Here is a 27986-nt window from a genome sequence, read left to right as displayed (position 1 = left end):
AACATAAAACACAAGACGTTGGAAGGCAAAGGAGGAAAATCACTTATAGCATTTATATAATATCCAATATCTTCCCTTGAGTTCAAACCCCAGCATCTTCATGGCGCTTTGAATTTTAACCAGAACTAACAATCAACCCCAGTCCAAAACCCTAATAAGGTGGGCAACAGATGGAGAGACGTTTGCATTCCCGAACAGTTGGAGAGAACAAGACACCAGGTGCTTTGCTTTTATTTCTCCATGTTCACTTGGTCATTTGGAGGCATATCCCAAGGAGGACAAAGAGCCAAGGCCAAATATCTTGGCATTGTAGGGACAACAGCTGGGAGGAACAAACCAGGAAGTCGCTCCACTTCATTAAAGACCCAGCAGGAGAGCAGCAGAGCTTTTCGAGCTCTCCTCCCACTCTCTCCATCACTCCACCCTTCCCTTCTGTCTATCATCACACACACACACACATATACACACCTTCCTGACCACAGTGTTTTCACTAGCATTTAATAAAAAGTTCAAGTCCCACTTAATAGAATTTCTTTTAAAATTCTGTAATGTTCCAGATTGCGGATATCTACTCGTTAGCAGCTTTGCTATAGTAGTAGACATTTCAGTAGTAGATTTCATAGTAGACAGTAAAGTTGCATTATGTTGTCCAAAAAGAAGATCATTTCCAGAAATTGGATTTATTTAAATTCCATAATTTAAGTCTGTACATGTTTTAATTCTATTCCCATAGAACCCAAAATCACTGTGCTAAATAAAAACAACACAAACTGTAAAACAATTTAAAATGCACTTCTCATTAAGATTAAAAGGCAAAAAAACAACAACAATAAAATGCATTGAACTGATGCGGATGGGAGGAAGTTTTTTTTTAAGCAATAAATGTGATTTTATTTGGTTTCGCATAGTGGCGTGGATCTTGTCGATATCTGAAGCATAATTGGAAAAGATCAAGATCAGGATCAGGCCTGAATATACTATGATTTCGCAAGCGTGTCGGGTCTTATGAAATGGCTTCATAACATCTCAAATGTAAGCAAATATGACCAAAATAGCCTGCACTACTAGGATAAAGTATGATTTGGGGGAGCGCCCATTTAAATTTGGAACCATCAATCTGAGGCGGTCGTTCTTTAACCTCTGTCATTTAGATTGTACGAAGTTTGAGTTCCATCTGTTCTCATGCAGGTCCATGCTGACGCGTTCTGCATAACACACAGTTCTCTGGGTTGTGTGTTTGTGATCTCAGTGAAAGTCATCAGTGACGTTCCCTGTGGCTTTCAAACCCTTCTGATCTGATAAACCTGCACTGAAAGAGTGTCTCCACCAGCAGCTACACTAATGTCCTCCACCACCTCCCTGCAGAGCTGCTAACAACTGATCAGCTGCATCAGGACGTCAACTTCTCACCCAAAGTGTGTTTGTTTACTACCTGTGGTGGTAAACTTTGACTCTGACTCACTTCCTGGAGCCCTGTTTTTCACACACACACACACAGACACACACACGTCCTGCCCTTTTGACATCTCCGGTCTCATCAATAATAGCTGGTCACTTCATGACTTGTTTATTCTGTGTGTGATGGACAGTTCAGTCCTCTGCGCCACAAAAGAAAACACCTGTTAGAATCTGCTTAATCCTGGCTAGCAGCCCTGCTCTCGGCGCCCTTTGGGGCCCTGTTTAATCCTCACAAGGGCACCAGGCCAAGGCCAGGGCAGATCTGACCCCCACCATCCATCCAAGTACACACACCTCAGACTCTTCCCCTTAATCCTTAGATTCAGCAGAGTCCTGCACCCAGCACACACCCGCCTTCCCCCTCAGTGAAACCTTAATCTCCCTGCATCCCCTTTAAACCCACTCACTGACCTGGCCCAGCCCAGCCCATCACACACTTACTCCCACCACAACTCCACCACCTCCTTTCCCTTCCCCGGTGGAGCTGAAAGCCTATTGATTTGTTGATTTCTCTTCTTTTGTCTGCAGCTGGCCGAGTGTTAACAAGACATCCAGGGTCCGGGGCCCAGTGCCAGGACTTTTGGCATGGGAGATTAAAGTCCTGATCTGGGCATCTGTCACTGCCCAGTCCCCCGTCGCCCTTGTGCCTCTGGTAGAGATTTTTCCTTGAGTTATTTTAATTACGAATGAGTTGTGCAAGGTGTAAATTGATCTTTATTGAAAGGTCAAATTTACAAGTTGTATCATATATAGGTGTTTATGTTTAACTATTAGTTAAATGGTACCAAATGATGTTAAAATAGAAATAAATATATGACTTGTTAATATTACCAACACCAATAATAATGATAATAATGATAATTTTTTATTATCAGTGTGCTGGTTTGATAATAAAATATTATCATGTGCTGGTTATTTCTCTTTATGTGGCATAACTTTTGCCTTTTACTGAAGTGGTTGTCAGCCACGTGCGTTATTCTTTTAGTTTCCTCCATATGAAACTAAATATATCAACGTTCTGATAGGTCATCGTGGAATTTAAAAAAATCTTAATTTACATCATTGTGTTTTTTGGGATTTTTTTATTTCTGTCCACACGTCTGCTTTACACACAGTAATTTACCATGTTCATGGCTATAACACAACTGTAACACAGTTTTGTGTTCTAATTGATAGGTAAGGTTGAGGTAAACATAAAATAACTTGTAACATGCCTAAATATAACTGCTCACCATACCAACATCTCCGGCTTTACTGGGGAACCACGAGTTTACTCATACTTTGTCTCCATCTAGTGGTGGAAAAATATTACACATAAGCTAAAATACCCTTCGACTCCGTGATGCACTGACTGCAAATTTGTTAATTAATAAACTTATAGAAACTTTCTATCTAAAGTAAAAGTTTATAAACTTAGGAAAACAATACTGATGCTGAAGCATATAGTAACGCCTGTGTTTTACATAAAATATTTATATAAACTACTACTTAACATTTTGAGAAGCACTACTACTCTCCTTTCGGCTTATCCCGTGAGTTCGGGATCACCACAGCGGATCATTGTCCGCATGTTGATTTGGCACAGTTTTTACGCCGGATGCCCTTCCTGACGCAACCATCCCCAATTTCTACCGGGCTTGGACCGGCACTGCACAGCTGGGGAGGGGAATGGGCTGTTAGAGGTTCAGTGTCTTGCCCAGGGACACTTCGACATATAGCCAGGGCCGGGGATCGAACCGCTCACCTTGTGGTCTGTGCACATGATGTGGAATTGCACATTGGAATACAAACTTGACAAATGCAAAATTGAAAAAGTCTGTGGGTCATGTTGCCATGTTGTGGATTGTAACGCTCCCGTTGCACATTAAGATGTTGATGATAAATAAACACAAAAAACAACAATACTAATGCAAAGAAGAAACGGGTTTGGATTTTTATGCTTTTATTGCATGAGACACTTCAGACAATAAAATGTTCTTTAATCATAATGTAAAAAGAGGATTTGAAGACCCTCTTCCAATCAATGTAAAATGCTCCAAAATTATTTGTGCGTCACAGCGCTAAAAAATGGGTAAATTGCATTACATCATTGCTGAGCTGGCTCTGCGACAGAGTTGGAGCCATCTGTCAAATTAATAACAACACACCACATTAACTTTCTGAACTCATTCACATCCAGCAGACGTAAAGCTACAGCAGCTTTGGACAAAGAATGTGCCCATTTCACTGTCAGAGGAGCAGCAGTAACAAGCCAAAAAATCTATTTCAACAAGTCACTTACAAAAATAAAACATTTACTTTAATGTTACAATATCTTGATATAGTATCCATTAATTTATTTCACAAATCTATTGGCAATTGACATTTTTAAATTGAAACTTTACAAAATAGATTTCATAAAATAGATCAAAATACCTGATGAATCTGGTAAAATTACTGAAATATTAAATATGTGTAATAATGTGCGTAAACAGTTGCATTCCAAAGTTGCACAGTGTAAACGTCTGCAGCAGATTTCTGATGCTGGGAATCTTGACTAATTGGAGATGAGTTTGTCACATGGCAGCAGTGGGCTCACACCGATTTTCTGAGCACACTGGTTCTGCAGAAAGTTTTAAAAAACAGAGTAAAGTTAGATCAATTTCATATTGCCTCTCCTTGAAGCAGTTCTTTGACATTTTCAGAAATTCACTCATGCTTATGTGCTTTCCTTCGGATTTCGATGAGCAGGTTGATAGAATAGCTACAGCAGCCGGGGAGCTCAGCTTAGCATAAGAACTTTAATCAGAGGCAAACAGCAAGCCTGGCTCTGAGGGGTAACTAATCCAATCTACCAGAAACCCTGAAGGCCTCTGTCACATTTGTTCAATCTGTAAAAATAGGGGTGTTTAAGAGGGTGTGGCTGGGGTCTTACTTCTTCATTTCTGTTGTCACTGAGGTGACAAGGAAATTACTCACATATGTTTTTAGTGGTCCACTCAACACAGAATCTGCCTTTTCAATTTTACCCATTATGCAAGTATATAACTACTGAGATACAGCTTGTTACACTAGTTGAATTACCGGGTTTTAGAGGCTTTAGGGGTCTAGGTGAGTAAATTTAATCAACTTTAGAGAGGGTCAGGTCAACTGTCACTTGAATCCACTTTAACAAGCTGCTGGCTGTAACACAGACATAAAAAGTCTTCTTCTTCTTTTTCTTGCCAAAAAACGTATCTAAAACTTAGTAATTGTTGGTCTAAAACAATATAACATCAGGAGATTGTGAAAAGAAATGTAATAAACCTAATGTAATAAACTGACAGTGTGATAAACTGTTTTTTTTAAGTTACCATGTAGTTGACGACATTCATGTGGTAGGGGATCCCCCCCATCTCCTCACACTTCTTCATGTGCATCCTCTCTGGATCTCCGGCAACCAACACAGGAATGTCAGGGTTGGCCTATAACACACAGCAACGACAACAACAACAACAACATGAAGTTCATCTTGTTTTAAATCACAGTTTAACTCCTGCAAAAAAAAAGGCCAACTGTCCCTGTCGGCCTTATTAAAGGGTCATTTCAGTGTATTTTTAGAAGAAACATCTTCAACTGAAAGATTTCAGTGTTTGCTATTTCAAAATTGTATCTACAACACGAAAAACGTGCGAAGTGTGAAGGGGTCTGAATACTTCCTGAAGCGACTGCACATCAACATTGCGTCAGTTGTGTCTACTCACTGAATGCACCCCCCTCTGGATGGACAGCAGGTCCGACATCCTATCACTGAACCCGGGAGCAAAGTTCTCTGGGTTGATGGCCACAAAACACTGACCCTGAAAACACCAAACAGACAATGACAACACTGCGGACTGAGCCAATGCAAACAGTAAAGAGCTGTGATGTAAAACAGTTTACGTCAGAGCTACTGATTGAGCTTATCTTTTAGATAAGAGGGGCTGTCAAATGACTGAGGTTTCACGTCTAAATATTTTCCCAAAAGTGCTGTTTGGTGACAAGGCTGCTCTTTTTGACTAAGAACTGATTGTTCCTGATGAGCTAATCTTCTACTGTGTTGTAACCCACACTTTGAGTGTCGGGTAACTAAATTATCCGGCTGTTTAGTCGACTGGGCCATGATCCTAACAGTCACAAACTGGAGTTTAGGACTCAGTCATAAACTACAACAGTGATTTAGACACTTTGTAACTTGAAAAACATCTGTTCACATTGGCCATGATCTCTTCTTAAAGTCCTTTAAACTAAAGATCTACAGTTTCTAACATTAATATTCAGCAAGTTTTCAAAGTTACTGTAAATGTTTTTAGTATACTTTGATTTGCAGTGAGGATCCAACAACAATAAGGAGGTTTTTACTACAAGAGGAGCAACTGTTGGGCTAATGTGGAAATTTAGAGTTTTATATTTGTTCTACAGATAAACTCAATAAATGTTTGCACAGTGGGACACAGTCTCGTTTGTGGGAAGCAGTTCTTGGACGGATGTCTAAAAGATCTGTATTAGCAGGAGAAGTAATTCCAGTGATTCCAGCTGTTTCATTATTCAGATTGCACAGACGATAAGACAAGAGGACACGGAGGTTAACTGTGAGCACATCGCTAAAGCTACTAAGAAGAAGAGGTCAGTATGTCCTCTGCTGAACACAAAGCAGACAAAGAAAACAAACGTACCAGGTTGGCAACACGGCCTGTTTCTTTCCACGTGCGGATGTGTTTGCTGTACTGGGCACCAGCCAAGATACCACAGAGCACCTCCACCATCATCCCCAGACCGTAGCCTTTGTACCCTCCTGAGAGCAACAGAGACATGACGTTAATGGACTTCAGCTGTTTAATGTTGGCGTTTCAGTGACACACTCAATGTTCCCACTTCAATCTACTGGTTTCTGACCGGTGGCTTCGCTGCCGCCGACGGGCACCAGTCCTCCTCCATTCAGGACTCTACTGGGGTCTGTTGTCAACTGTCCTTTAGCGTCACAACCCCAGCCCTCAGGGATGGGGTCTCCACGTCGGTCGTAGAGCTCCACCTGTGCACGTTGAAAAAGAAGAAGTTAACGAAACAGTAACACGTTTAGCATTAAAACAAACCAAAAACTTATTCTTACTTTTCCAATTGCTACCGCTGATGTGGCCATGTCCAGAACAAAACTGTCTCCGTTCATAGCGGGGGCTGCCACGCTGAGCGGGTTGGTGCCCAGAGTGCACTACAAACACCAGAGTCACGGTTTGAGCGTGGAAGACATTTTCAACATAATTCTTGATGTTTCCATGCATGCGTCTGTTAATCATTAACATTAGACTAGAGCACATAATAACTCGTTTATAATATCGCAATAATATTTTACCTCTTTACCACGTGTGGGAACAACCAGTGGGGATGTATTGGTAAATGTCATTCCCTGTGGGGATGAACTTATAGAATTACAATGTCCAGGCAAACAGTTCTTTCACCTTCATTACTTTTTTGTTCAAATTAAATGACTAAAGCTGAACTGAAAATGATAGAAAGAGCCCGATGTTACTATTACTCACAATCATGTTTTCCTTCAGAGCTTGCATTGCATAGTATCCAGCAATACCATAATGATTGGAACCTGTAAATGAAAAGTGGCAATTCATTGTAATAGTAAAAAAGAAGTGAAAATTGATTTCAATTGTTCGTTGAACTTAGCAATTTTTTTTAGGCTTTTTTCACTAAAGTCAAGAAAACATGTAAAAATTCTTTAGTGACAAAACCTTTTAATTAGCATTTAGTCAGTCATCAATCTGAACAACAGTCAGTGTGCAACAATCCCCCCTGAATTCTGTATGACCTCACATTTTACAGCTTCATAAAAACATTGCCACACGCATCGCATTTTGTTTGCTTTGATGTCTTTTGCCACCATGAAGTCCCTGTTACATGATCTAAACACTCAACATTTAAAAATGTTTATGAGAGCGAACCATTAAGTGTGTGTGTCAACCTGATGATAATACGAAAAACCAATTTAGAAGAAATCGGCATGATGAACATGGACTGAATCGCAATGTGTCCCAGTTATTGTGTTTATAAAATGTCTGGACTCACCGTGAGCTACCACCCAGCCAATTCCCACCTCCTTGGCCTTCTTTATGGCCAGAGTCATGCAGAAATTTCCCACCACAGGACCCAGCAGGTTCTTCCCATCCACCAGGGCAGTGGCTGCACTCTCCTTCTCCACCAGTGGCTCGCCATACTTCTCACAGATTCCAGTCTGGATGTCCTTCACATACATGTCTGTTGACAAACACGAACAACATGCATGTTTAAAATAAGTCACAGGACAAAAGACCCCAGCTGAGGGGTGGAAGGTGAAAATAAGTGTATCACACAGATGATATTTTATCTGGAAAACCACATAGTGAATTGCTTAGGCGTGAATTGTTTTATATTTCAGAAAGCATATTAAAAGTTTGCCCCCCACTGACCCATCCTGTTGAGTCCATGGCTGTAGTGGCCCCTGTGGTCCCCCTCCACCAGCACCTCTGCCAGGCTGTGGGCATGATGCGGCTTGGTGCCCACGGATATCATGCACCTCTCGATGAAGTCTTGCACCTCCACCTGGCTAATCAGACACCTGCACAGACAGGAAATGTTCAATCAGCATTGTTTTGTGCCCTGATGCAAGTGTGATAAACCTAAACTTAAAGGTTGTTTAAAGTGATGATTACCTGCCCTCTTTTTTACTCTAATGTCTGCAAATCAAATGTGACGTATAACAAGACCCAGAAAAAAAGTCAGCCAAGTCAGCACAAAGGTTGTTGGCAAACGTTGGCTTCGGTAACACAACAGCAGCTCTGACCTTTAGCATAAAAAGCAAAAGTAAACAAACCCAATTACGTCCTACAACAAAGTAGCCTACTACACGGGTAAAACCGTCGTTGCGTCATATTTTGTGGAATTTGGCCGAATGGACCGCTCTATGCAAACTCAAAGACCCAAGTCTATCTTTGCACAACCCCCTCCCCCATGGACGACATACTTAAGACTGCAGCAGTCAAACCCACGGGTAACATCACTGCAAATGTGAGTTCAGCAGTAACGATCTGGTAATGATGGTAAACAAAAACACCAAACTTTGTGTTGACTTTACAAATTGATGCTGAGCCGCGTGAATAGACGACCGGGGTGGACAACACGTACTTTGGAATTTTTGTTCCCTCTCTTTGTTAAAGTGTTGTCAGTGAGTTTCTGTGTCAAAGTAAACCTGCAATTATTAAATGGTCTCTTTGATATATTACAGCTTAAAGGATAAATATGGCCATCAACCAACACTGAATCCTCTCTACTCACTGGTTAGTCCTTATCACACAGCCTAGATTAGTTTGTTTGTCTGTGCTCTAAATCAGTATTGTCCAGAAAACATGTCAGCCAGACACACAGCTCCACTGGGTGATATAGTTATTCGTCACATATTTTTAACAAACCTTTTCCCACATGCTCCAAAATGACGCTTCATTGAATCGTTGCCAGTCAACTGTGCATGCGTAGGATCTCTGGTGAACTTATGGCAATTCTCAGTTTATCAGTTTAATCAAATTATTGTTTGTTAAAAATATGTTGACTACATGTTTTGGAATGAAGAAATACGCGTTATTAATAATGTTGGGACAATAGATGCCTATAGCACAGACTCACAAGTTAATGCAAGCTGCAGGCTGAAGAGCAATCGAAGGTGAGCAGAACAGATATTAGTTTTAGCATCTGGAGGATACAATTAATTTAGTAATTACCGAAAATGATCCATTAAGTGAATGACGATAATAGTGCAAAATGATAATAGTGATTATTTTGCTTTAGATTCTGGCAGTTTGCTGGTGATTCTCTTTGTGTTCTGTAAAAACAACAACAAGGCTGCAACTCGTCCTCCGATGTTCCTGCTGGACCCCCTGACTTCTTGCATGTTAATTTAGTAAACTCTGTACATGTGGCCAAGCTTTAAGACCTACCTACAGTTTGACACCTAATTACCAGAAGTGAGAAATCCAGTAGATGTCTTGATTGTAGGTTTATACATTAATGTGTTTTTTATTTGACCAATACCATTAAGACTGCAATTAATAAATGACAGGAGCTTCTGCTTTAAAATGCACATTTCTCCATGCAAACCCTCAGTGAACCAAGAATCTTTAATGGCCTTATGTTGGTTTTTCTACATTTTTTTTTACGATGATATCAAACATCACTTTTGACCTTTACCCTAGTTTCCTTCTCACGTCAGGGACCCGTCCTTACATGGACACACTGGGGGTTTTAAATGTTGTGGTGAGCAGGAGTCAGAGTGCAAATTCATAGTCCAGTATTCACACATAAAAACCTATTAAAATGCACCCAGATAGGTGATATTATAAATGATGTCACATCAAGGAGAAAGTCAACTTAGAATTCTTCTTGAGTTTGTGCAACAGCGTGTGTTTGTGGGGGCTTTCTTGCTCCGAATTATTAATCTGGGAAACCTTAACATGACTTATTTTACAGGCTGTGCAGATTGTTATTAATCCTTACTATGGCTTAACTGGTTTAATGTTTAGTCATCACCAGACTCCATATAAACAGCAGAGTGGATGATTCTGATGAAACAAAGTAAACAGAATGGAACAGGGATGGGATGAAATATGAGCTTTCCAGTGGCAGAAGCTTTATACTATATGTGAAGCCTTCATATTCAGAAGTACAAAATGAGTTTACATAAAACATTTGACAGACATGTGACAGTTCACAGAGTTTTGCAAAAGAAAAACACACATTACATCACATTATCTGCTGACAGTTGGACGCTGTTCCTACGTAAAAAGTGAGAGATTGAGAAGTAAATAAAGTGGAAATGAATTTAGGTAAATATTAATAATTAAATAAGCTTTTAATGTCAAGGTATGATGGGAAAATGTATAAATCTACAATTAGTTTTCCTTGTCTAACCAGAGAGTAAAGTGCAACACCCTCAAAACGGTATATGTGCAAACAGTGCCAATGCATGTCGATCGGTTTTATTGTTATCATCATTAAAATGTTTCAGTTGTATATGCATGCGGCTTCTACATCATCCATGCTTTTCTCTCATTTAAAGGTTCTTACCTGCTCATGATGATCGTCCTTCAGGTCTTTGGTGGTTCGCTGGGATGCTGATGATCTGCTGATGATCTGCTGATGATGGCTATGATCAGAGGCAACTCCGCCACCTTGTTTTTGAAGCCTGGCAGAGCGCGTTTGGAAACGCCCAGAGTTATTTACCAAGTCCAGCAGGTATCCTGTGGCACAGAACACCCTGTGACTGGGCCGTGTTGGAGGAGAGGGACTCATCCCACAGACGTCTGTCATCTTTCGAGGAACACAAGTTGTGCAAAACAATAATTACCGTGACGTACAAATCACTGTAAAGAAAAGGTTAATGTGCTTTTTATTTTATTACATAGGTTATTAAAGTTCACTTCTGTGTGTTATTCCTTTTTTTAAATTTAATTCTAAGGGACTTTATGTAAGTAAATAAATGCATTTAGCCGTTTCTGCGTAGGAGGCTAAATCTTTGTCTCGGTGGATGAATCTCCAATTAAATGTTGCGCCTGAGGAGCATTTACGGCTTGTTTTGGTTGGGGAGGTTGGGAAACCAAGCAAAATGTGACAAGAGCAAATGAGAGAAAGAAAATGTCCAAAAGACGAATCTTAATATCTACTTAACAAGCTAATTAAAAACAACAATAACACACAGATAAACACGTATCTGATTGTTTGTCTGTAAAATAAAAATGAAAAGCCAGCGTTTAAATCAGATCCTGTGATTTGACCAACGTTTTAATCAGCCCATATACGCGCTCTTGTGCAACCAAAAAGGACGTAAATAGCTCCTGTCTCCTCGCTGCGCACGACGCAGAGCCGGACGCGCATCTCCAGGAGACGCATGATAAGCTGATTTGCGCTGTGCGGCGTCTGCGGGCGGTCAAACGTTTGCAAACATTTGTCGGAAGTGTTTTCAAACACCAGGGTCTTTTAGAACAGGAAAAGCAGACAGCAGACAACCATTCGTGCATGTGCGCATATTAGAGACGCCAATTAACCTAAGTGAATGGAAAGATTAACTGCTGCCGTGTCCCTATGAAACTGCTGCCTGATCCAGGACCAGGATGATCAGTATTGGGTTAAAGCTGAAGCTGCTTTGACGACGTGTGGCCACTAAACGTCACTGTACGACCTGGACTTGTCCAAATAGTCAAAGACCTACTTTGGACAAATCTACATGACAGTACTTTGACCGGATGCGCTCAAAGGTTGAAGTGCAGACTGCATTTGATCTGTTCACACTGGGGTGGGGGCGGTAACAGATTAGAGCATTTATAAAGTGGCCTTAGGAATTGTGAAATAGACAAATGACCTAAAGCACAGTGACCCAGACGAAGCACAGACCCGAAGCACCCATACAACATTTGACGAGGGAATCCGAAGGTCCATCCAACCTGACGGAGCTTGAGAGGATCTGCCAGCAAAGATAAAGATTCTAAAAGATGCACATGACATGATTCCTGATTGTCCACATCAATCCATGTAGGTTTAAGCAGTTAATGTGGTTAAAATATCTTTTAGACTTATAAACATATGGTAAACGGCATCATATCTGATATTGTGCTATCTGATCTGATGATCAGGCAAATAGTACCTGAGAGACAAACTCACCCCCAAATATATAAAAAAATTCAAAATTTTGCACTGAAAAACCCTGATTAATACTTTTTTTAAAAAAATTAAACCTTTCAATTAGACTTTTATATTGTTTCTCCAATGTCCATTCTCTGTAAATGCCTTGAACTAAATATCAAACAAATATCTTTTACACAACCATTGATGCCATATTTTTGTTTTCATGTTTTTTATATGGGGGGTTTGCTGGATAGACAAAAGTGGGTTAATCGCATGTGTCCTGGTGCCTGACGTCCAGCAGACCACAAAGGTTCAGGACACACACTGGATATGGTGGTGTGGACATTTACCTGAACTATAGAGGCACATAACACACAGTATGTGACCCCTGCTAAAGTGTGTGGACATTCTGTTTACCTGGGAGGAACATGATTCATCTCTGATACTAGGACACGTGTCCAGGTTCACCTAAACTTTGGTGAATTTAATAACTTTCACTTAAATTTCCTGTCTTCTGTTTAGAATTCTCACATTTGTGAGACAAAAGAGACACAAACAGAGAGTTAAGCCTGTGTTTATTAGCGGTCTACAAAAGGCCTGGCTAATGGAACAGTTTGTACTTTAACTCAGGTTAAACCAACAAATAATATTATGAAGTATTTCCTAAAGGAACTAAAAGGTAGTAATGGCAGTGTAGCTTATTACTTGTTACGTTTTATTGTGGCACTGTTTTAAGCTGGACTTCACTTGCTCTTTGAACTGTGAGAACAAAATACATCTGCCATCACTTAGCCATGATCCGAAAACTGCTGATAAGAAACTATACATTTACATTATTTAGACTGAATTCAGTGATCAATAGCAATCAGGTACCTTCCATCATGGACGATTGCAGAAATGTTGGGTGCTTCAATGTAGGACAACTTCGTGTACAACGTGCATGTAACAAAAAGACTGACATCATGTGTTCTTATGGGTTATAGCCAAGTGATTTACCCTGGTTTCAATTTACCACATAGAGTTGAGAGTAAGACTGACACATCGGTAGTAATAGTAGATCCCAGAGGCAAAATATGCAGGAAAATAAGGACTTAACAGGACCAGTTGCGACACAAAGTTGTAGTCTGACTGTAATCATTTCTGCTCTAGTATTATGTATCCAGTGTCTAAAGGTCACACTGTGGCAATGTGTGTGCTTAAAAACAAAAATATGTCAGTCCTCACTTGAAATAAATGATCTAAACACACTCAGACACACGCACACAATAGTCCCGAGCTTCCCTCTTGTAGCATGTAACATGTCAGCTTGGCACACAGAATTACGTTTTTTAAATAGAACTGGCACAAAGGTTAAAAAGTCATAATGATGGGGTGCAATGAACTCAGAGAAGAAGCTAAAGCCTCTGTTTTTAGATTTTAAAGGTACTTATTGTATATACACTGATCTGCCACAACATTAACACCGGTGGTCTTACTGATGTCATTGGGGACAAGGGTCAGCATGGACACCCTGAGGTGGTACAAGTACAGAAACTCAACACTCAAGTAAAAGTCCAAGTATTTAGCTAACAGTACCACATCTATCCATTTACTTAAGTAAAAGTACTAAGCAGATTGTATACATTTTACTTCATGTACAAAAGTAAACCTATTCAATTAAGAAAATGTTTTTTACACTAAATTGATTATGGTAATTATGGCAAAACATGTACAGTAATTAATAAGGTCACTTTTGGTAAAGGTAGAGCTGATACTTCAGTTGCTGACGTGTTTAATCTATCAGCGTTTATATATCCTTAAAAAAACAAACATGTTCTCTATTAAAACCACGAGGTGGTAGTAATGTTGTGGCTGACTTAACTTAAAATGTACATTTAGAACACTGATATAAGACATATTGTCACAAAGCATTTTGGCTGATGGTAAATGTGGTGAAACAAGATTTAAACGGTGCCTGAAAAATTATGGTTAGTATTGGAGCTGGCCCAGACTTTTAGTTGTGTTATATTTTTAAAAATACTGTTCTTACCAGTTACTTTAAAAGTTCACGATGCTTAGGTGAAGATTAGAAGCCAAGAAATTGCAACATCATTTATTTTAGACACAGTCGAAACTATTATGAATTGAATTATTTGTGTTTTATTCACTATGAACATGTTCCCTGCTGGGCTTTAAGCATCTGTTGAGTGAGTTTTAACAGCTTTTCAGGAATATTGTGAAGAAAGATGAAGTTAAAGTTAGGGCTGTTTGTTAACTAATACAAAGGCTTTCAAGTGTCCATCCTCAGTGGTAGTGAACAGCTCCCAGAAGGAGCGGGGAGAAGTTGGCACCCCCTCCGTCTGCGCTGTCTGCCCCAAGCCTGTAATTCACTGCGGCTCAGACATCTGTAACCATTTCTCTCTGGCCGCAGAGGCAAAATAGAAAGTTGGACGCAAGAGGCTGTGATTTGGGTGCATATAAATAAAGTTGCAAGCAAAAGAGAGGCTGCTAATATGCTGTGAGTCCAGAGGGTGGGAGATCAGGAGGAGCAGGACACCCAAGTCATGAAAGACAAGACATGAGGAGCAGCTGGACAAATCAGGGCCCCTTTGTGGTTTTCAATTTGACGTCGAGCTTTGGTTTCTGAGTTGCTTAAGGGCATCGCTGTGGGAGTATTACACTTACGTGCGCGTACCAACTCACTCAATACTCCTAATCATCCATCATTTACACACACTCCCTGTTTTTATCACTGAAAACTGAGATGTGAATGATGGCATGTGTAGTTCAAATTGTCTAATCAGAGTAAAAAAATCCAATATTAAAAGGTGTTTTTCAGAAATGGAAAAAAATAATGTATTCTATATATATATATTACTATATATCATTCTGTGGTTTTGGAGCACAGTATACACCTTTGATGATCCCAAAAGGGTGACAGATTCACACATTGGCAAGACCTGGGACACCACCTAGCCAAGAGCTAATGTAAAACCACAAGTCTTCACCAACATGTGTGCTCTTCTGAACCCTCGGCCCGTAACCTGATTGATTGCAGGGCTCCACATTGCTGCTGACTCTTCTGTAGTGGTCTGCTTGGGCGGTCCTGCCTTACAGCTGGAGAGCAAGCTTATACAGTCACCTAAAACGGGATCTTCTGTATTTAGCTGCTGCAGAAGCAGGCTCACAGCTGGGATGGAAACGACCATTGCCCGTTCCCTCAGACCCGCCCCAGAATCAAGCCTATGAAGCCCAAAATGATCACTTTAAAGTTGGGTGTAGGTGCAGCAGCAGAACCACAAGAGACGTTTGTATGCACATGTCTGTCATTACTGTGTTCATTAGCTGAGAGACAGACCTGAGGGAAGTAAGTCTTACGTTAGGCTTTGATTAGTATTTCAATGCAATACTGAATTTACAGTATCTGGTTTATTTAGGTCACTCACAAGAAGTTGCCAATAAAATGATGTAATATCTAAATACTTCAAAAGAACAAAAATACTAATAAAATACACAAATAATGACCTAAGAGATTACTGTGGAAACAATAAAGATTTAAAAGCTGATGAAAGACAAAAAAAAAAAAAAAAAAAATGACTATCAGTGGGAGGTGAGAGTTGATTGTTCCTTGTAAAGTGGCTTCTCATCATCTTTGGCTCAACAATCCCTCTGTTCTCTCTACTCTTTCTACCCTAGCTTGGTAAAATTTCAGCTGTCATCTTAATTCCTTTTGAATATAAATACAATAAATAAAAACAAAAACAACCCCGTGTGGCTGCTTTTTCTCACTCTCGCAAAGTGTTAAGTGTTTCTCAACTCTACCTTCGGTTTTAGCCTTCAGTCTTTGATCAATGCCATTTCAGGGACACTGGCAGGTGTAAACTAAATGACTCGATGTTCCAGTCATTGTCTTTTATGTAAAGATCTCCGGTACTGGTAGAATTTTCAGTATGGACCAAATGTTTGAAACCAACATTAGTTCTGGTGCAGAACTAAGTGGACACTGTGATACAAAAAACAAAGCTTACATTACTTTCTCACTAAACAAGAACCGAAAAGAAGCACTTGGTCTTCAAACTGGCTACTGGCTAAAGAAAGTGACTATATGAGCTCCTAAATCCAGTGTCCTCTCTCGGCAGTTGGTGGGAATGGGTTGACTTTGAGACTGATCTTGTGTGTTTTTGTTTTATTGGTTTCTCTCCCTTCACCCCCGTCTACCAGCTGAACAGTTTCATGAAGTTTTGGAAGCCATCCTCTCCGAAGAAGTCAAAGGAGCCCTGGGATGAGCCGAGGTGGACGAGCAGGAGGACGAGCAGGACGACGGCCAGAAGGGGAATCAGCAGGTTCCAGCCAGCCGCCAGGATGTTGTACCACTTGGCCTTATCTGAACACTCCTGGGCCAGCTGCAGGTTGCCCTGAGTCTTCTGATCCCTGGCCTACACAAACACAAAGAGACACATTATTATTTGCACCCACTGAGTATGATTGATCTTGAAGAGTTGGAGACATGGAAACTTTGTCTCTACTGCAGCTTAACATTTCTAAGACAAAATGCACATAATTAACACAATTACCTAGTGTTTGTATCTATGTGTACTGTTTATAACGAGGCCGTGCAAGGCTAGAGTAATATGAAATCCATGAGCTACTTCTAAGTGCATCTTTATATTTTGGAATGGGCCAGGCACTCTCTAATTTCCCATGAGTACTTGCCCATTAGGAAGATGCCAATTACGCCTTTTTTAACTCCCCAGACAAGCAGCCAGTCCACGTCTTTAATTTGAGTGCTCAGTCGATACAGGGCCTGTGATTCAGAGTGGCAGAAATAAGCTAACATGCAGGCTGAACACACACACGTTTGTGGGGAGTTTTTATTCAGGTAGTCCGAGTTTGTCCAGTCTTGCTTTGCACAATATTTTCTTTTTAAACTTTTGGCTGTTGTATTATGTAAAATTGTTTTAGTTGAGGTTTACATTCTTGTCTCTGGACAGCCCCATTCCTGTGGTAAGGAGCACACCAACTTTTTGTGTCTGCCATCTGACCAGGGACAACACCAGGTCTCAGAAATGTCTGAAACATATTTTATAGCTATATTTTATGAGAGTTGGAAACAGATGGAACATACGATGGAATAAACACTACACATCCCATGGGATCACTGTACAGAAGTCTATCAAGCTATATCCAACCTTTGCAAGGTTTTAATGACTTTCACGGACAAGTTTGTTTCATTTTGGAAATGATAATGTTCTGCATGTTATGCATGTACATACACATTGTTTTTACAACTTTCTTTAGTAACTTTATCACTGTCAAACGTGCTTGTTTACATGTTTTAGTTACAGATTAGGTTGCACCAAACATTTTTTTTCTTTTTAAAAATAACAAATAAACATCAGCTAATAAAACAATTTTACTAACCAACTTCGTCATCAAAAGTTGATTTTATGTTGTACTCATGTTGTTTGGATCTTTCTTTGAAATAACTGAATTACTGTCTAAGCAGTGATCCTCCCATCACTGCTTAGATATCTTATACCATCAATATTTCATTTCAAATGTCTTCTTACCTTTGTCAAATCTGTACATTTTCTTGGATGCTGTTAGCTTTATGAAACTGAAACTTGAAAATAAAGAGTGGCACAAGTTAAAAAAAAAAAAAAAGGGCATAGGACCTCACCTTGATGGAGTAGATGAGAGCCATGAAACCCAGGCAGCAGAAGTTAACGTACAGGGTGTTGCACAGTGACCAGATTAGGTAGTCCCGGGGAGGGTTCTTACCAGGGTTACCCATGTTCACCACGGTGGATCCAGCCGGCTTTCGCCCAGACTTGCAGTTGGTGAGCGGGGTGCAGTCAGAAGGGAAGTTGTATGAATGGTTGTCCATGGTTTGGTTAAGTGTACCCAGCTGGTGGTGAATAGGTGGCTGAGCGAACTAGCTGGCCTTCCAAATGCTTTGGAAAGTAGTGCCCCCCCCTTGTGACATGCTTATAAAGGCCCATGAAAAGGGAGGTGACAGGGAGGGGATGCATGGGCAGGGTCCTTTAATATACAGTAGGTCTGTCATTATGTGGTAAGGCCTGAGAGAGACTGAAATAGAGATACAGAAAGACAGACAGACAAAAAGCTGTGTAAGAGACAAGACAGAGAAACAGAGAGCTGCTCCGTCAGTGCTCTCAGAGTTCCGATATTTCAGCTGGTTCAGGAAGGGCTCATCCACTAAAGAGCCCTGATCGACAAGTCTGCCATGTGGTCTCATAGTGGCTATGAAGAGGTCACATTTATTAACATTATAATACAATATATGACAACTCTGTGTCCACAATTTCAGGAACCAAAATAAAAGTTCTGGCCAGAAAATATCTATAACCTTTTGATCTTGGATTATTTTTCAAGCAAAAAACTATTTTAATTGGAATATACAGTAGCTGGGTTTGGCTGTTGGTCAAACAAACAAACAAAAAAAAAAAGCAATCAGAAAGTTAGGAATTGAAAATACATCTAACAGATAAATTGGTTCTAAAAACAATGATTATTTCCAGTGCTATACTCAGCACAAGGAAGAGTCTGTAGGGAAAAAAATAAATATTATATTGGCTGCAGGGATGACAAATTCCGAACGGTGTTGAGTATAAGACATGTTTAAAAACCATTATTTGTTATACATGTCTTTATTTTTAAAGTGCAACAGTGACAGTGTTATATTTGAATCACTGTAAATTACACACACTGGAGTTTCCAACATAACCACAGTCATTGAAGGTCACTGCAGAAGACGTATTTTTGATGCCTTGTATAAGAGGAGAAGGGCCATTACTCACATTGTTAAAAATGCTCAGCCTTTGTTGTGGGGATTGATTTTGGGAAGACGTGAATATAAATCTATGTACTAATTATAGTATATTGTCTGATGATAACAGAAACAAAAAACAGTAATTTTGACATAAAGGTTCTGAATGAGAGGTATTAGAGCTTTCCAGGAGGTCACGGTTTAGGGGTATTTTGTGCTCCATCTTGGATTTTTTTTAAAATCCACAGAGTATATCATGGGCAAGGATGATTAATAAAACAAAATATTTAAAAACAGAATAGACAAGCACTGAATTGATCATGTCCAAAGGATAAAACGCGGAACAACATTGCCCCCTGCAGGACAACAATCTAACAGTATTTTCCGCATCCACCTTTAAGGCGGAATTATACTTAGTAGTGTCTAATGTGCATCTCTAAACGTTGTCATGTACAAACAATAAAGTTGCGGATTGATTAAGTGAACCTTGCTAAAACTGTTGCATCACTATAGCCACAAAGCCCTGAAACAAATTCTTCATTTATGAACGATGCAGCAACTGAAAGATAAGCAATGAGAATACGATACATTAAGGCCCAACGTTACATGAAGTTACCCGACATCACAGTGCGATAAACAACAACAACAAAACAACGATAATAAAACACACAGAAAAATAGCAGAGGATGGTTTCGATCCATCGACCTCTGGGTTATGGGCCCAGCACGCTTCCGCTGCGCCACTCTGCTTCACAGGTGCACTACAGGCAAGAAGCACGTTTTAAATTGTAAAACGACTCATATTTACTTCGTCTTCAGGTTTGGTAATATAAAACGATCTAGAATAATTTCTACTCTTCTTTAGTTCCACAGATACAACGTGGAGCTATACAAAGGCAACCTTAGTGGTGAAAAACCAGCGGGAAAACAAATATCACTTTCGCCAGGTTTTTCTTCCAAAATAAAAGCGCCATCTCGTTAGCGTTAGTAACAACTACATCAAACCAAACAGGCTAAACTAACTTATGTTAGGGGTAACACAGAAGAATGAAGCGTTTATTAGAAGTAGAGAGACTGAAGCTCTGCAATGCACTGAATCAATATGAAGAAATTGTTGAAAATGATTCAGTGCTTAGGAAAGATAGTTAAAATGGCGAATCTGCTGGCTAAATTGTTGCTAATATACTCGAATGGGCAAAACAAATGTTGATCCCAACGGATTATTAAATGCGATTACTTTTAAATAGCCTTGGCAACTTAGAACGAGCTGAATAAACAGTATGTCCGATGTTCCCAGCTCATTTTTGATAGTGAGTGTGACGTAATGAAGTTTAACGGGTGATACCGACTTAGTATGACGTTATGCAGAAGAAAGCATGGCTAAATCAAGCGGCACTAGCTTCATTCACTTTATTTAAGCTCGAACGAACCCTTCGAGTCCAGTATTTTGCTCCCTTGTGTTGAGTCCATGCGTGCACTTTGTAACCCTGTTTATCTCAATCCGGATCCTCAAGGCCCCCTGCCTTCCTTTTTTTTCAATCTATCCCTACCATGTGTGTTCGGTCATTGAACAGCTAGAAACTACAAACCAACTCGCTTCGTCTCCCCCCCCTCCTCATCTGAGATGGTATCTTCCAGCTTCCTACTGACTGAACACACCTGATACAAGTAATCAGCAGTGGGTGGACTAGGGATAGTTGGAAAACAAGCAGGGCAGGGGGCCTGGGTGACCAGGGTTGAAAACCAATGAACTTGAAACTGTATTATTAGAAGTATTATAAGTTATATCAATAACACTGAACTGATCATTTGACAACTGGGACCAACGTCTAGTATATTTCCATCCAAATAATAAGGAACGTTGGACCCTGATCACTGGATCTCCAGGCTGTTTACCACAAAATGGGAACGTGCAAAGGACCCTGGTGAGTCACTGCGTTAATTCTACACGTGGATATACCTGAAGTTAGGGAGAAACAAACTGGTAAGTTACGCAAAATGTTAATTACTTATGTATTTGTTCAACAGTTTAACGAGTTGGAGGGATGGGGGATGGGGGGCGGGAGGTGCTAAGGTGTCAATTTTTCAAAATGTAGATCCACACTAGGCTAGTAAATAAAAACTATACAAATAATTTAAACAAGACGGCATATTTGCCCTGTTTTATTGTATTGTATGCTTATAAAACAGCCACTTTAGAAGTGATTTATAGGGTTTATATCTCCAATCTTTTCCCCCTAAAAGCTACTTTTACAAAATGAAAATGGCCGAGAGCTCACCCATGTTTTGTAATATATGTCTTTTCACACATTATTTCACCCCAAACTGATCCGCTGTTTTCCTGAACCTTTACAAAATGTTGGTATCCACAACCCACGTTTTGCCTTAAAACATCTTTGTATGTTTTTTTTTTTTTTTTTTTTTTGCATTTAGTGTGCCTGTGTGTATTTCTCTCTCTCGTGTTCTCTGTTTTGAGTACCAGCAGCGTCTTCGCGCACGCGCGATTCATACAATTAGCAGTCTGGACTCTGCGCGGCGCTGAACGTCTCCTGCTCTGCACCGCAGCACTCCCTGCTCGTTGAGAAGAATGATGATAATAATAATCTCCAATAACACCAAGAAATATTCGCTAGATTTGTCGCTAGTCGCTTTTTTGAAAAAGACTCGCTAGAGGGTCTCTAGTCTGTATTCTCGCTAATTATAACGACAAATTCTCTAAGTTAACAACACTGGCTCTTCAAGCTTGACAGCAGCACTAATTGTCACATAATCAGTGTGTAAAAAGGGGGCGGGACCCCGTGAATTTGATTGGATGTACATGTAAGTTGGTTTCCCGAGTGACCAATCAAATTTGACTGATCGTTTTCAAGTTATGTGTAGGATTCATTAACCTTTGGCGAGCTACTTGTTGGAGAGACCTGGTTACAGAGTCATGTATTGTATTCTTATAGTTATTTGCTTTTAAATTGTTTTGTTTTTTGGTAGCAGTATCTAGTATTTTTTTAAGCAGTGGTGCTGTTGTATTCATGACCAAGAGCCCACACAACCAGGCAAGTCTCATAATAAAGGAGGCAGGGTTTTTCATGTTTGCCGTGTTGTGTTTGACAGTTGAGTGTCTCACTAAATTAAATCCACAACACACCAAAGGATGCAGCCCAACACTACCAGCACATGAACACAGCTTTTTTCCTGTCAAATAAAATAATAAACAATCCAGTATAATAATATTATAATTATATTAATATCACACAATGTGAATTTAGTGGTAATTCATGTGGGATACATTTATTTTGGTTGTATAACATAACTATAGCTGTTTCAATATCATAAACTTTACCTATTTACCGTTACTGATGCAAACTCTCTAAACAGCTTTGTTTTAAAACAGCTGTCACTTACAGCAATATAAAGTGTAGCGAAGGCTGCTTTGTTGATGTTAAATTACATCATGAATGTTACTGAGTCGTGTAAAAAATCATTAGAATATAGGCTAAATGAATGAACCAGAGTAATGGCATCAATGCACCTGTATAACAGCCGTTATACTTTTATGGGAGGCTAATATACATCTCAAAGAAACAAACAATTGAATATAAGAGCAAATATTTAAATGGGCTGTTGTTAGTAAACATAGACCTTCAAGCAGGCGACATATATAGCTGTCAAAATTAAGATATGTTTGTACGACGTCCTCAGTCACAGCCAGACTCCACACCCGACATCTGGACGCCCTACTTGTGAACACAGGTGACTTTAATCATGTAAACTTCTCCAAGACCCTCCCCACCTTCACACGGTATGTGGACACACCAGGGGGGAGAAGACACTGGACCTGATGTACTCAAATGTTAGAGGCCTACAGCTCTTCTGCCCCTTTCTTACTTATTGTTCAGTGGTTTGTATTTGTTTATTGTCTTGGTTCGGTAGAAGTTCTTTTCCTTTCTTTCTACTTTCACGTTGAGAGCAGCTGTAACAAGGTAAGGCATTTTCCTAGTTTTTGACTAGGAAGTTTTTGAATCTTGAATCTGAATATTGATTAAGATGTAGTGTATGGTTTACTACACATTGCATTGTTTTTTCCTCATCAGATATGTCTGCCAAATCCTTTCTACTTATCCACACTTAATTCAGTCATTTCCCACAAAGAGAAATGTGACTTGGATCAGATGTAACTCTGATTTCTATATCTGACAAATAATGAAAGCGTTCAGGAAGCATTCACGTGTCACAAGCCAGAAACCATTTTGTGACAGCATGGTGCAGCCTGTATCCTGGATGGATTTGTCTGGCTGTCCTTCTGCCCATTTGGTAAATGTCAGAGGTTGTTTTTTGATGTCCACCTCAAAATTCCCTTCTCTTTTTTTATTGTTAACATTGATCCAGGCTTTTTTGTAAACGTCTCCAAACACTTGAGTCAGAATGTTGTTCTCCTCCTCATTCTGGGGTAAAGCCAGCTCTAAGCCTTGTTGGGAACAGAACTCCACAGCCCTGGAGAAAGTGTCTCTCTCCTTGTTGGACACAAAGTATTTCTGACCAACTTTCCGGACAAAGTCATAGTTTATAGCTGGGGAAAAAAAAGAGATGTTGTTGAGAAAAATCTTCCTAGTATTTAAAAATGACATGGGCCAGTGAGTTGGGGGGTTTCGTGATGGCCAGATGCAATGACAGGATAGATTTGTTTATTTAGACATTTCATTTTTGGTCCAATTTAATTCAAGGCTCTTAAGATGCACTATGTGTCTGCATTTCACTCAAAGTTCAGAAAATAGTTAAATAGGATTCTTACCCAGCTCGTATTTAGACATCCTGATTGTTATGGCTTCAATGTCTGGTCTAAAGGAATCTGGATTAAACAAATTACATACAGTTACAAACTGGTAGCAAATTGTCAGATTGAAGCAAGATTATACTATGGGCAAAGTTGCATACAGTGTCAATATAATGTGGGACCTCAAAAGGGATCAGGGTAGATTTAAAAAAAAAAAAAAAAAAACTACAGGCCAAAACTTGCACAGGTTGTAGTATTGGTTCACAGTATATTATAATAAATAGCTGCAACTTAAGTAAAAAAAAAAAAAAAAGTATAGTATTATATGTATAAGCATACAACCTGGTTTACATGATTTCACACAATGTCCAGGTTCTCCAGGGAATCCTTGGTGTCCAGAGGGTCCAGGTTCTCCAGGTGGACCTGGTCGATACGGATTCGTATGACAAAATCTTCAGACAATGACTTACATATTCTACTAATTGTGTTAGCATCAAATCATACTTATTATATTCTTGATGCATTAATATGTTAACATCCCTGTTGAAGATGTAAAGCTGGAGCTAATTCAAACTATTTTGTATTTTGAAAGATGATTAATCCCTAATCACAATAAATTCATATTAGGATTAATTATAATTTATTGCACAAATCAAATTTTGTATTTTGACTCTGCATCTAAACCTGTAGTGGACTAAATAGTGTAATATTTTTCTCCAATTTGTAATTAAATGAAACCAAAATACTAAATTCTTTTTGTATCGAATCATGGTTCATTCAGTATTTAGAGATAAGTATCAAATCTTTTTAGTTAGTTTGATTAAAAAACAAGGCGACATTACTCCAATTACCATCACTCCTTTCATTCATCCTTTTTCTGCTAACTGCACTTAAACATGGAAATAAATAATAAAACGTAACAGCCTGGCTAGTGGGTTAGTTTGGGGGCTGGCACAGTGAGCCCCGGGGAATTATGGGTAATAGCCATGTTAATAGTTCTATGTGTTTAAAGTGTTTAATGTGCATTATTTGTGTTAAGATTAGTGTTATTAGGTGTGTTCAGACGTTCTGGTTTTGTTATATGTGATGTATGTGTTGGCCGGCACCGTGAGGGAAAGTGAGTAGGAGGAGTAGGAGTAGCCTTCACGGTGACCGGCCACTTTTGGTGTGTTCAAAAATAAAGCTCAGCTATCTCTGTTGTGAGAGATACCTGTAAAAAGGCAATAACTGTCCTATCATTGCTCCCTGTAAAGCAGCTTGAGACACTTGGAGTCGTGCGGTGTATGGGGAACAAGTGCTCTCTCTTCTTTCTACCATTTAGACATGTTGCTCTCGCATTAGCCTGCTAGCACCCATGCTAGCCGATTAGCTAGTCAGCTAAGTCAGTTAGAGTTAGCCTTAGCTTCCGCTTCGCTGCCTCCCACAGTTGCTCCCATAAGCCGTGGGGCACTACAGTATGATCAAACAGTCTCCTAGAGTTTTTGTCAGCCAAAATGATCAGAGCCCTCTGAAGTACTCTTATTACTGGATAACAGCTTTTATTTCATTTTGTCTCTGTGTAAAATTCATTATGCTAACACTGTCTTGTCTGCTCTGAACGAAAACACTGTTGCTTCTTGCTGGGGCTGTGCTGCAGCTGCAAAAGATGTAGAAGGAGCAGTAAAGACCACACAGTGAAAACAGCAGGCTGTTAGAATCTTGTCAGAGCCTGGTGAGATATAGTATACTGGGAGCAAAATTGTGGTGTTTATACCCACCTGGATGTCCAGGTAGCCCACGTTCTCCATTTATTCCTGGGAACCCAGGGAATCCAGGATCTCCACGCTCTCCCTTGTCACCTTTTGGACCAGAAGGACCAGGAAGTTGGCTGTAGCCATAAGGAGCCATCAGGCAGAGTGTGTAGAATAAGAGGAATCTCATCATCTTCCCTGTTTAAACCTTGAGTGTGTATGAAACATAATTGGTTATTTGTGGAAGCTGAGAACGGCCATTGATGCTGTTATCTTTTTATAGCGTTATCTAATTTTTTTTGAGTGCTGTTATCTCCATTCGTTGAAAAATTATTCTGTTTTCTCCAAATGTCTCTGTAGGTCACATTTAGCTCCTTGTTTCCCAATGTTTGTGTAATAATTTGTGATTTTGTTAAAGTTCATCAGTAAATACAGGCTATTGATATTCTGCAGGACTGTAAATGTTTGAGTGGTTAAGATGCCTTCAGATAAAAAACACTCCCCTGATCACTAAATTCCTGGAGGACGTCAATCCAATACACAGCTCATGTCTATTGGATACTTTAGTTTGCTTTGTCCGTGTAAAACGGCCCATGATCAGTACTACTGTCATCCTGTTAGAGGATGTGCAGCTGTTCCAGAGTTCTCAAGAATGCTACACTGCAACTTTTCATTTTCATAATGGAGGCAGCAGATTCCTCAAAGGTGCCATACCTGTGAGAGCTGAGAAAATAACTGCATCAACGAGGAACTGGTGATTTTTATCATTAGCCTACACTAAAATAAGGCTTTATCAGCCTTCTACACTCTCATGTTGTAAAGTCACACTGTCAAATGACATGAAAAGCATTTTCAGAATAAAACATGAATTGCTGAAAAACTGCAAAGAAAGATGGTCTGGAGACACAGGATTATTAACAATTAGTAAACTGTTTCTTTGGAATAACGGACACTAAACTGAGTTAAGTGTGTGGTTGTTCGGTAGGAGCCTTGTAGCCTTTCCATGCGATTTAATCGAAGTACAGGGTGGATGGAGACACAGTCATATGAAATGTCAAATAGCCTACAGTCACTGTTTATCCAGAGCAAAATCAGAACTTATTGCGCCGACTTTTAAGAATAAGGCTTTAGATGTGAAATACGAAAGTCGAGACAGTCAGTATCTTGTTATGTCAGGAAATTAAAGACGTTCCGACATAACAAAATAATTTTCCCATTATCACAAGATAACTGCACAAAAAAAGGTTACAGCAACCTTGGCCATTCTTGGCTTCAGTAGTTATTTATGAGCTTTGTCAGATACATTTTATCAATCAAATCAAAACTTCAAGCCAATGATATTCACTTCTTACTATGTCTCCATAGTAAAAAGAACTAGTAGAAAACCTACTAATACACCTGCTCTCTAGAAGTTGCAGGTATTACAAATAGCTGTGGCTTTAGTACTTACAGCTGAATTTGATAATCCTGTTTCTATTGTTTTTATATGTTGCACATGGTATTAATGGTACAAAATCTAGTAGCAGATAGTGGTAAACAGGAAGGAACTTACTGTGTAAAGTTGGAGTGATCTTCTGGTCGTGCTGCTTCCTCACTACTTCCAAAAGAAATGACTTGAGTACAGTGTTAAATAGAATTGTCCCAATTAAACAACAAATACAAAGTCTCAGACTTTGGCATAGAAAAAAAAAATCTGAATCCAACGTTCCCTCTTTCTTAAGCAACAATGGTCTGATCATGCAGAATGGGTCCTGCTCAGAGTAAGCAACTGATGTAATGTCTCATTTGTTAATTTAAAACAGAAGGTAACCTGAGCCTCAAACCCTCCTCCTTTTTTAACAAACAATGTTCAGCTCCAGTGTAAATTATGTTTTAAAAAATAAACCTGTAGTGATTGAAAAATATAAATTTTTCAGCATTAAAATTTTTTCAAGCCCAACTTCTGTCTGTTTGTCAGTTGTAGAAAGGTGGTTTAATGGTTTGTTCATGGGGACCTGGAAAAATACAGAACATATGTATTTCTTCTGCCAAGAAGGATTTGGAAAGATCTCAGTGTTTTAAGAGTTCAGTTTCAAGATTATTTTACCAAATCTGGAATTTGATAAAACATTACTTGGGCATTTTCAGTGACTGTTGATATGACAACCTTCTCAGCCAACAGTTGTTTCATCCACTTATTATATATCAACATAATTATTCATTTTAAGTCCACACTTGTTCTGTTTTTGTTCTTTACCAACTCATGAAAGCAACACCTGGTTCTTCAGCTGCTGGATTCATCATCATCATCATCAGTGTTCCTGCTTTGTGGTGCTGTGCAAGTGGTGTACAGATGGAATTTGGCTCTTTTTCAGCAGAAACAAGTGACTGCTGTTGCTGAAAACAGAATATCAATGGTTGGAGTGAACCAAAACAGTAGAGCTTTGGGTTGAGCACTTAAACAATGAGCTTCAACTCACTATAAACCTCTGTAAAGGCAAGTGAATCATCAGTCAGGTGACAGTTTACTGTACATCCAGCACTTTGAGTGGCTGTGAGAAACAGCCAAGCACAGTCTCTGTGTGTAGCATCACAGAGGCTTGTAGCACAATTGGTGCCATACTTGACCC

The 27986-nt window shown here is 39.6% G+C and overlaps 2 protein-coding genes across 5 annotated transcripts; both read right to left on the bottom strand.

Annotated features, from left to right (window-relative positions):
• Positions 1 to 3383: 3383 nt before the first annotated feature.
• On the bottom strand, positions 3384 to 11714 carry LOC137125912 (uncharacterized oxidoreductase YjmC-like). 4 transcript variants are annotated; one of them, XM_067502143.1, is made up of 12 exons: positions 10558 to 11691; positions 10233 to 10265; positions 7911 to 8059; positions 7531 to 7719; positions 6993 to 7054; positions 6806 to 6859; positions 6566 to 6664; positions 6352 to 6487; positions 6132 to 6250; positions 5181 to 5276; positions 4791 to 4901; positions 3384 to 4060 (listed from the first exon to the last, which is right to left on the bottom strand). In XM_067502143.1, exons 1-12 carry the CDS (start codon positions 10563 to 10565, stop codon positions 3995 to 3997), a joined length of 1122 nt encoding a protein of 373 aa, XP_067358244.1. In that variant the 5' UTR covers positions 10566 to 11691; the 3' UTR covers positions 3384 to 3994. The 4 variants fall into 4 exon arrangements, with proteins under 4 accessions (XP_067358244.1, XP_067358247.1, XP_067358245.1 ...); XM_067502146.1 differs by lacking the exon at positions 6806 to 6859 and having other exon boundaries at positions 10558 to 11714; XM_067502144.1 differs by lacking the exon at positions 10233 to 10265 and having other exon boundaries at positions 10558 to 11578.
• A 9560-nt stretch (positions 11715 to 21274) lies between these two features.
• On the bottom strand, positions 21275 to 27153 carry LOC137125932 (mannose-binding protein C-like). The gene is made up of 5 exons (XM_067502189.1): positions 26930 to 27153; positions 25405 to 25585; positions 23990 to 24070; positions 23666 to 23722; positions 21275 to 23443 (listed from the first exon to the last, which is right to left on the bottom strand). The coding sequence occupies exons 2-5, from the start codon at positions 25568 to 25570 to the stop codon at positions 23061 to 23063; spliced, it is 687 nt and encodes a 228-aa protein (XP_067358290.1). The 5' UTR covers positions 25571 to 25585; positions 26930 to 27153; the 3' UTR covers positions 21275 to 23060.
• Between the last annotated feature and the right edge of the window lie 833 nt (positions 27154 to 27986).

The sequence above is a fragment of the Channa argus genome, chromosome 4 (assembly GCF_033026475.1).
Source record: "Channa argus isolate prfri chromosome 4, Channa argus male v1.0, whole genome shotgun sequence".
NCBI lineage: Eukaryota > Metazoa > Chordata > Actinopteri > Anabantiformes > Channidae > Channa > Channa argus.
Note: the sequence above shows the minus strand (reverse complement) of the source record. Positions and strands in the feature narration are given on the sequence as shown.

Coding starts and splice junctions, on each gene's coding strand:
- LOC137125912 (XM_067502143.1), bottom strand. Junction 6,860..6,992: donor CTCTGAAGGAAAACATGATT/GTGAGTAATAGT, acceptor TCATCCCCACAG/GGAATGACATTTACCAATAC. Junction 6,488..6,565: donor CAGCGGTAGCAATTGGAAAA/GTAAGAATAAGT, acceptor CAACGTGCACAG/GTGGAGCTCTACGACCGACG.
- LOC137125932 (XM_067502189.1), bottom strand. CDS start 25,570: ATGATGAGATTCCTCTTATTCTACACACTCTGCCTGATGGCTCCTTAT. Junction 24,071..25,404: donor TGGGCTACCTGGACATCCAG/GTGGGTATAAAC, acceptor CGTATCGACCAG/GTCCACCTGGAGAACCTGGA. Junction 23,444..23,665: donor GATGTCTAAATACGAGCTGG/GTAAGAATCCTA, acceptor TTTTTTCCCCAG/CTATAAACTATGACTTTGTC.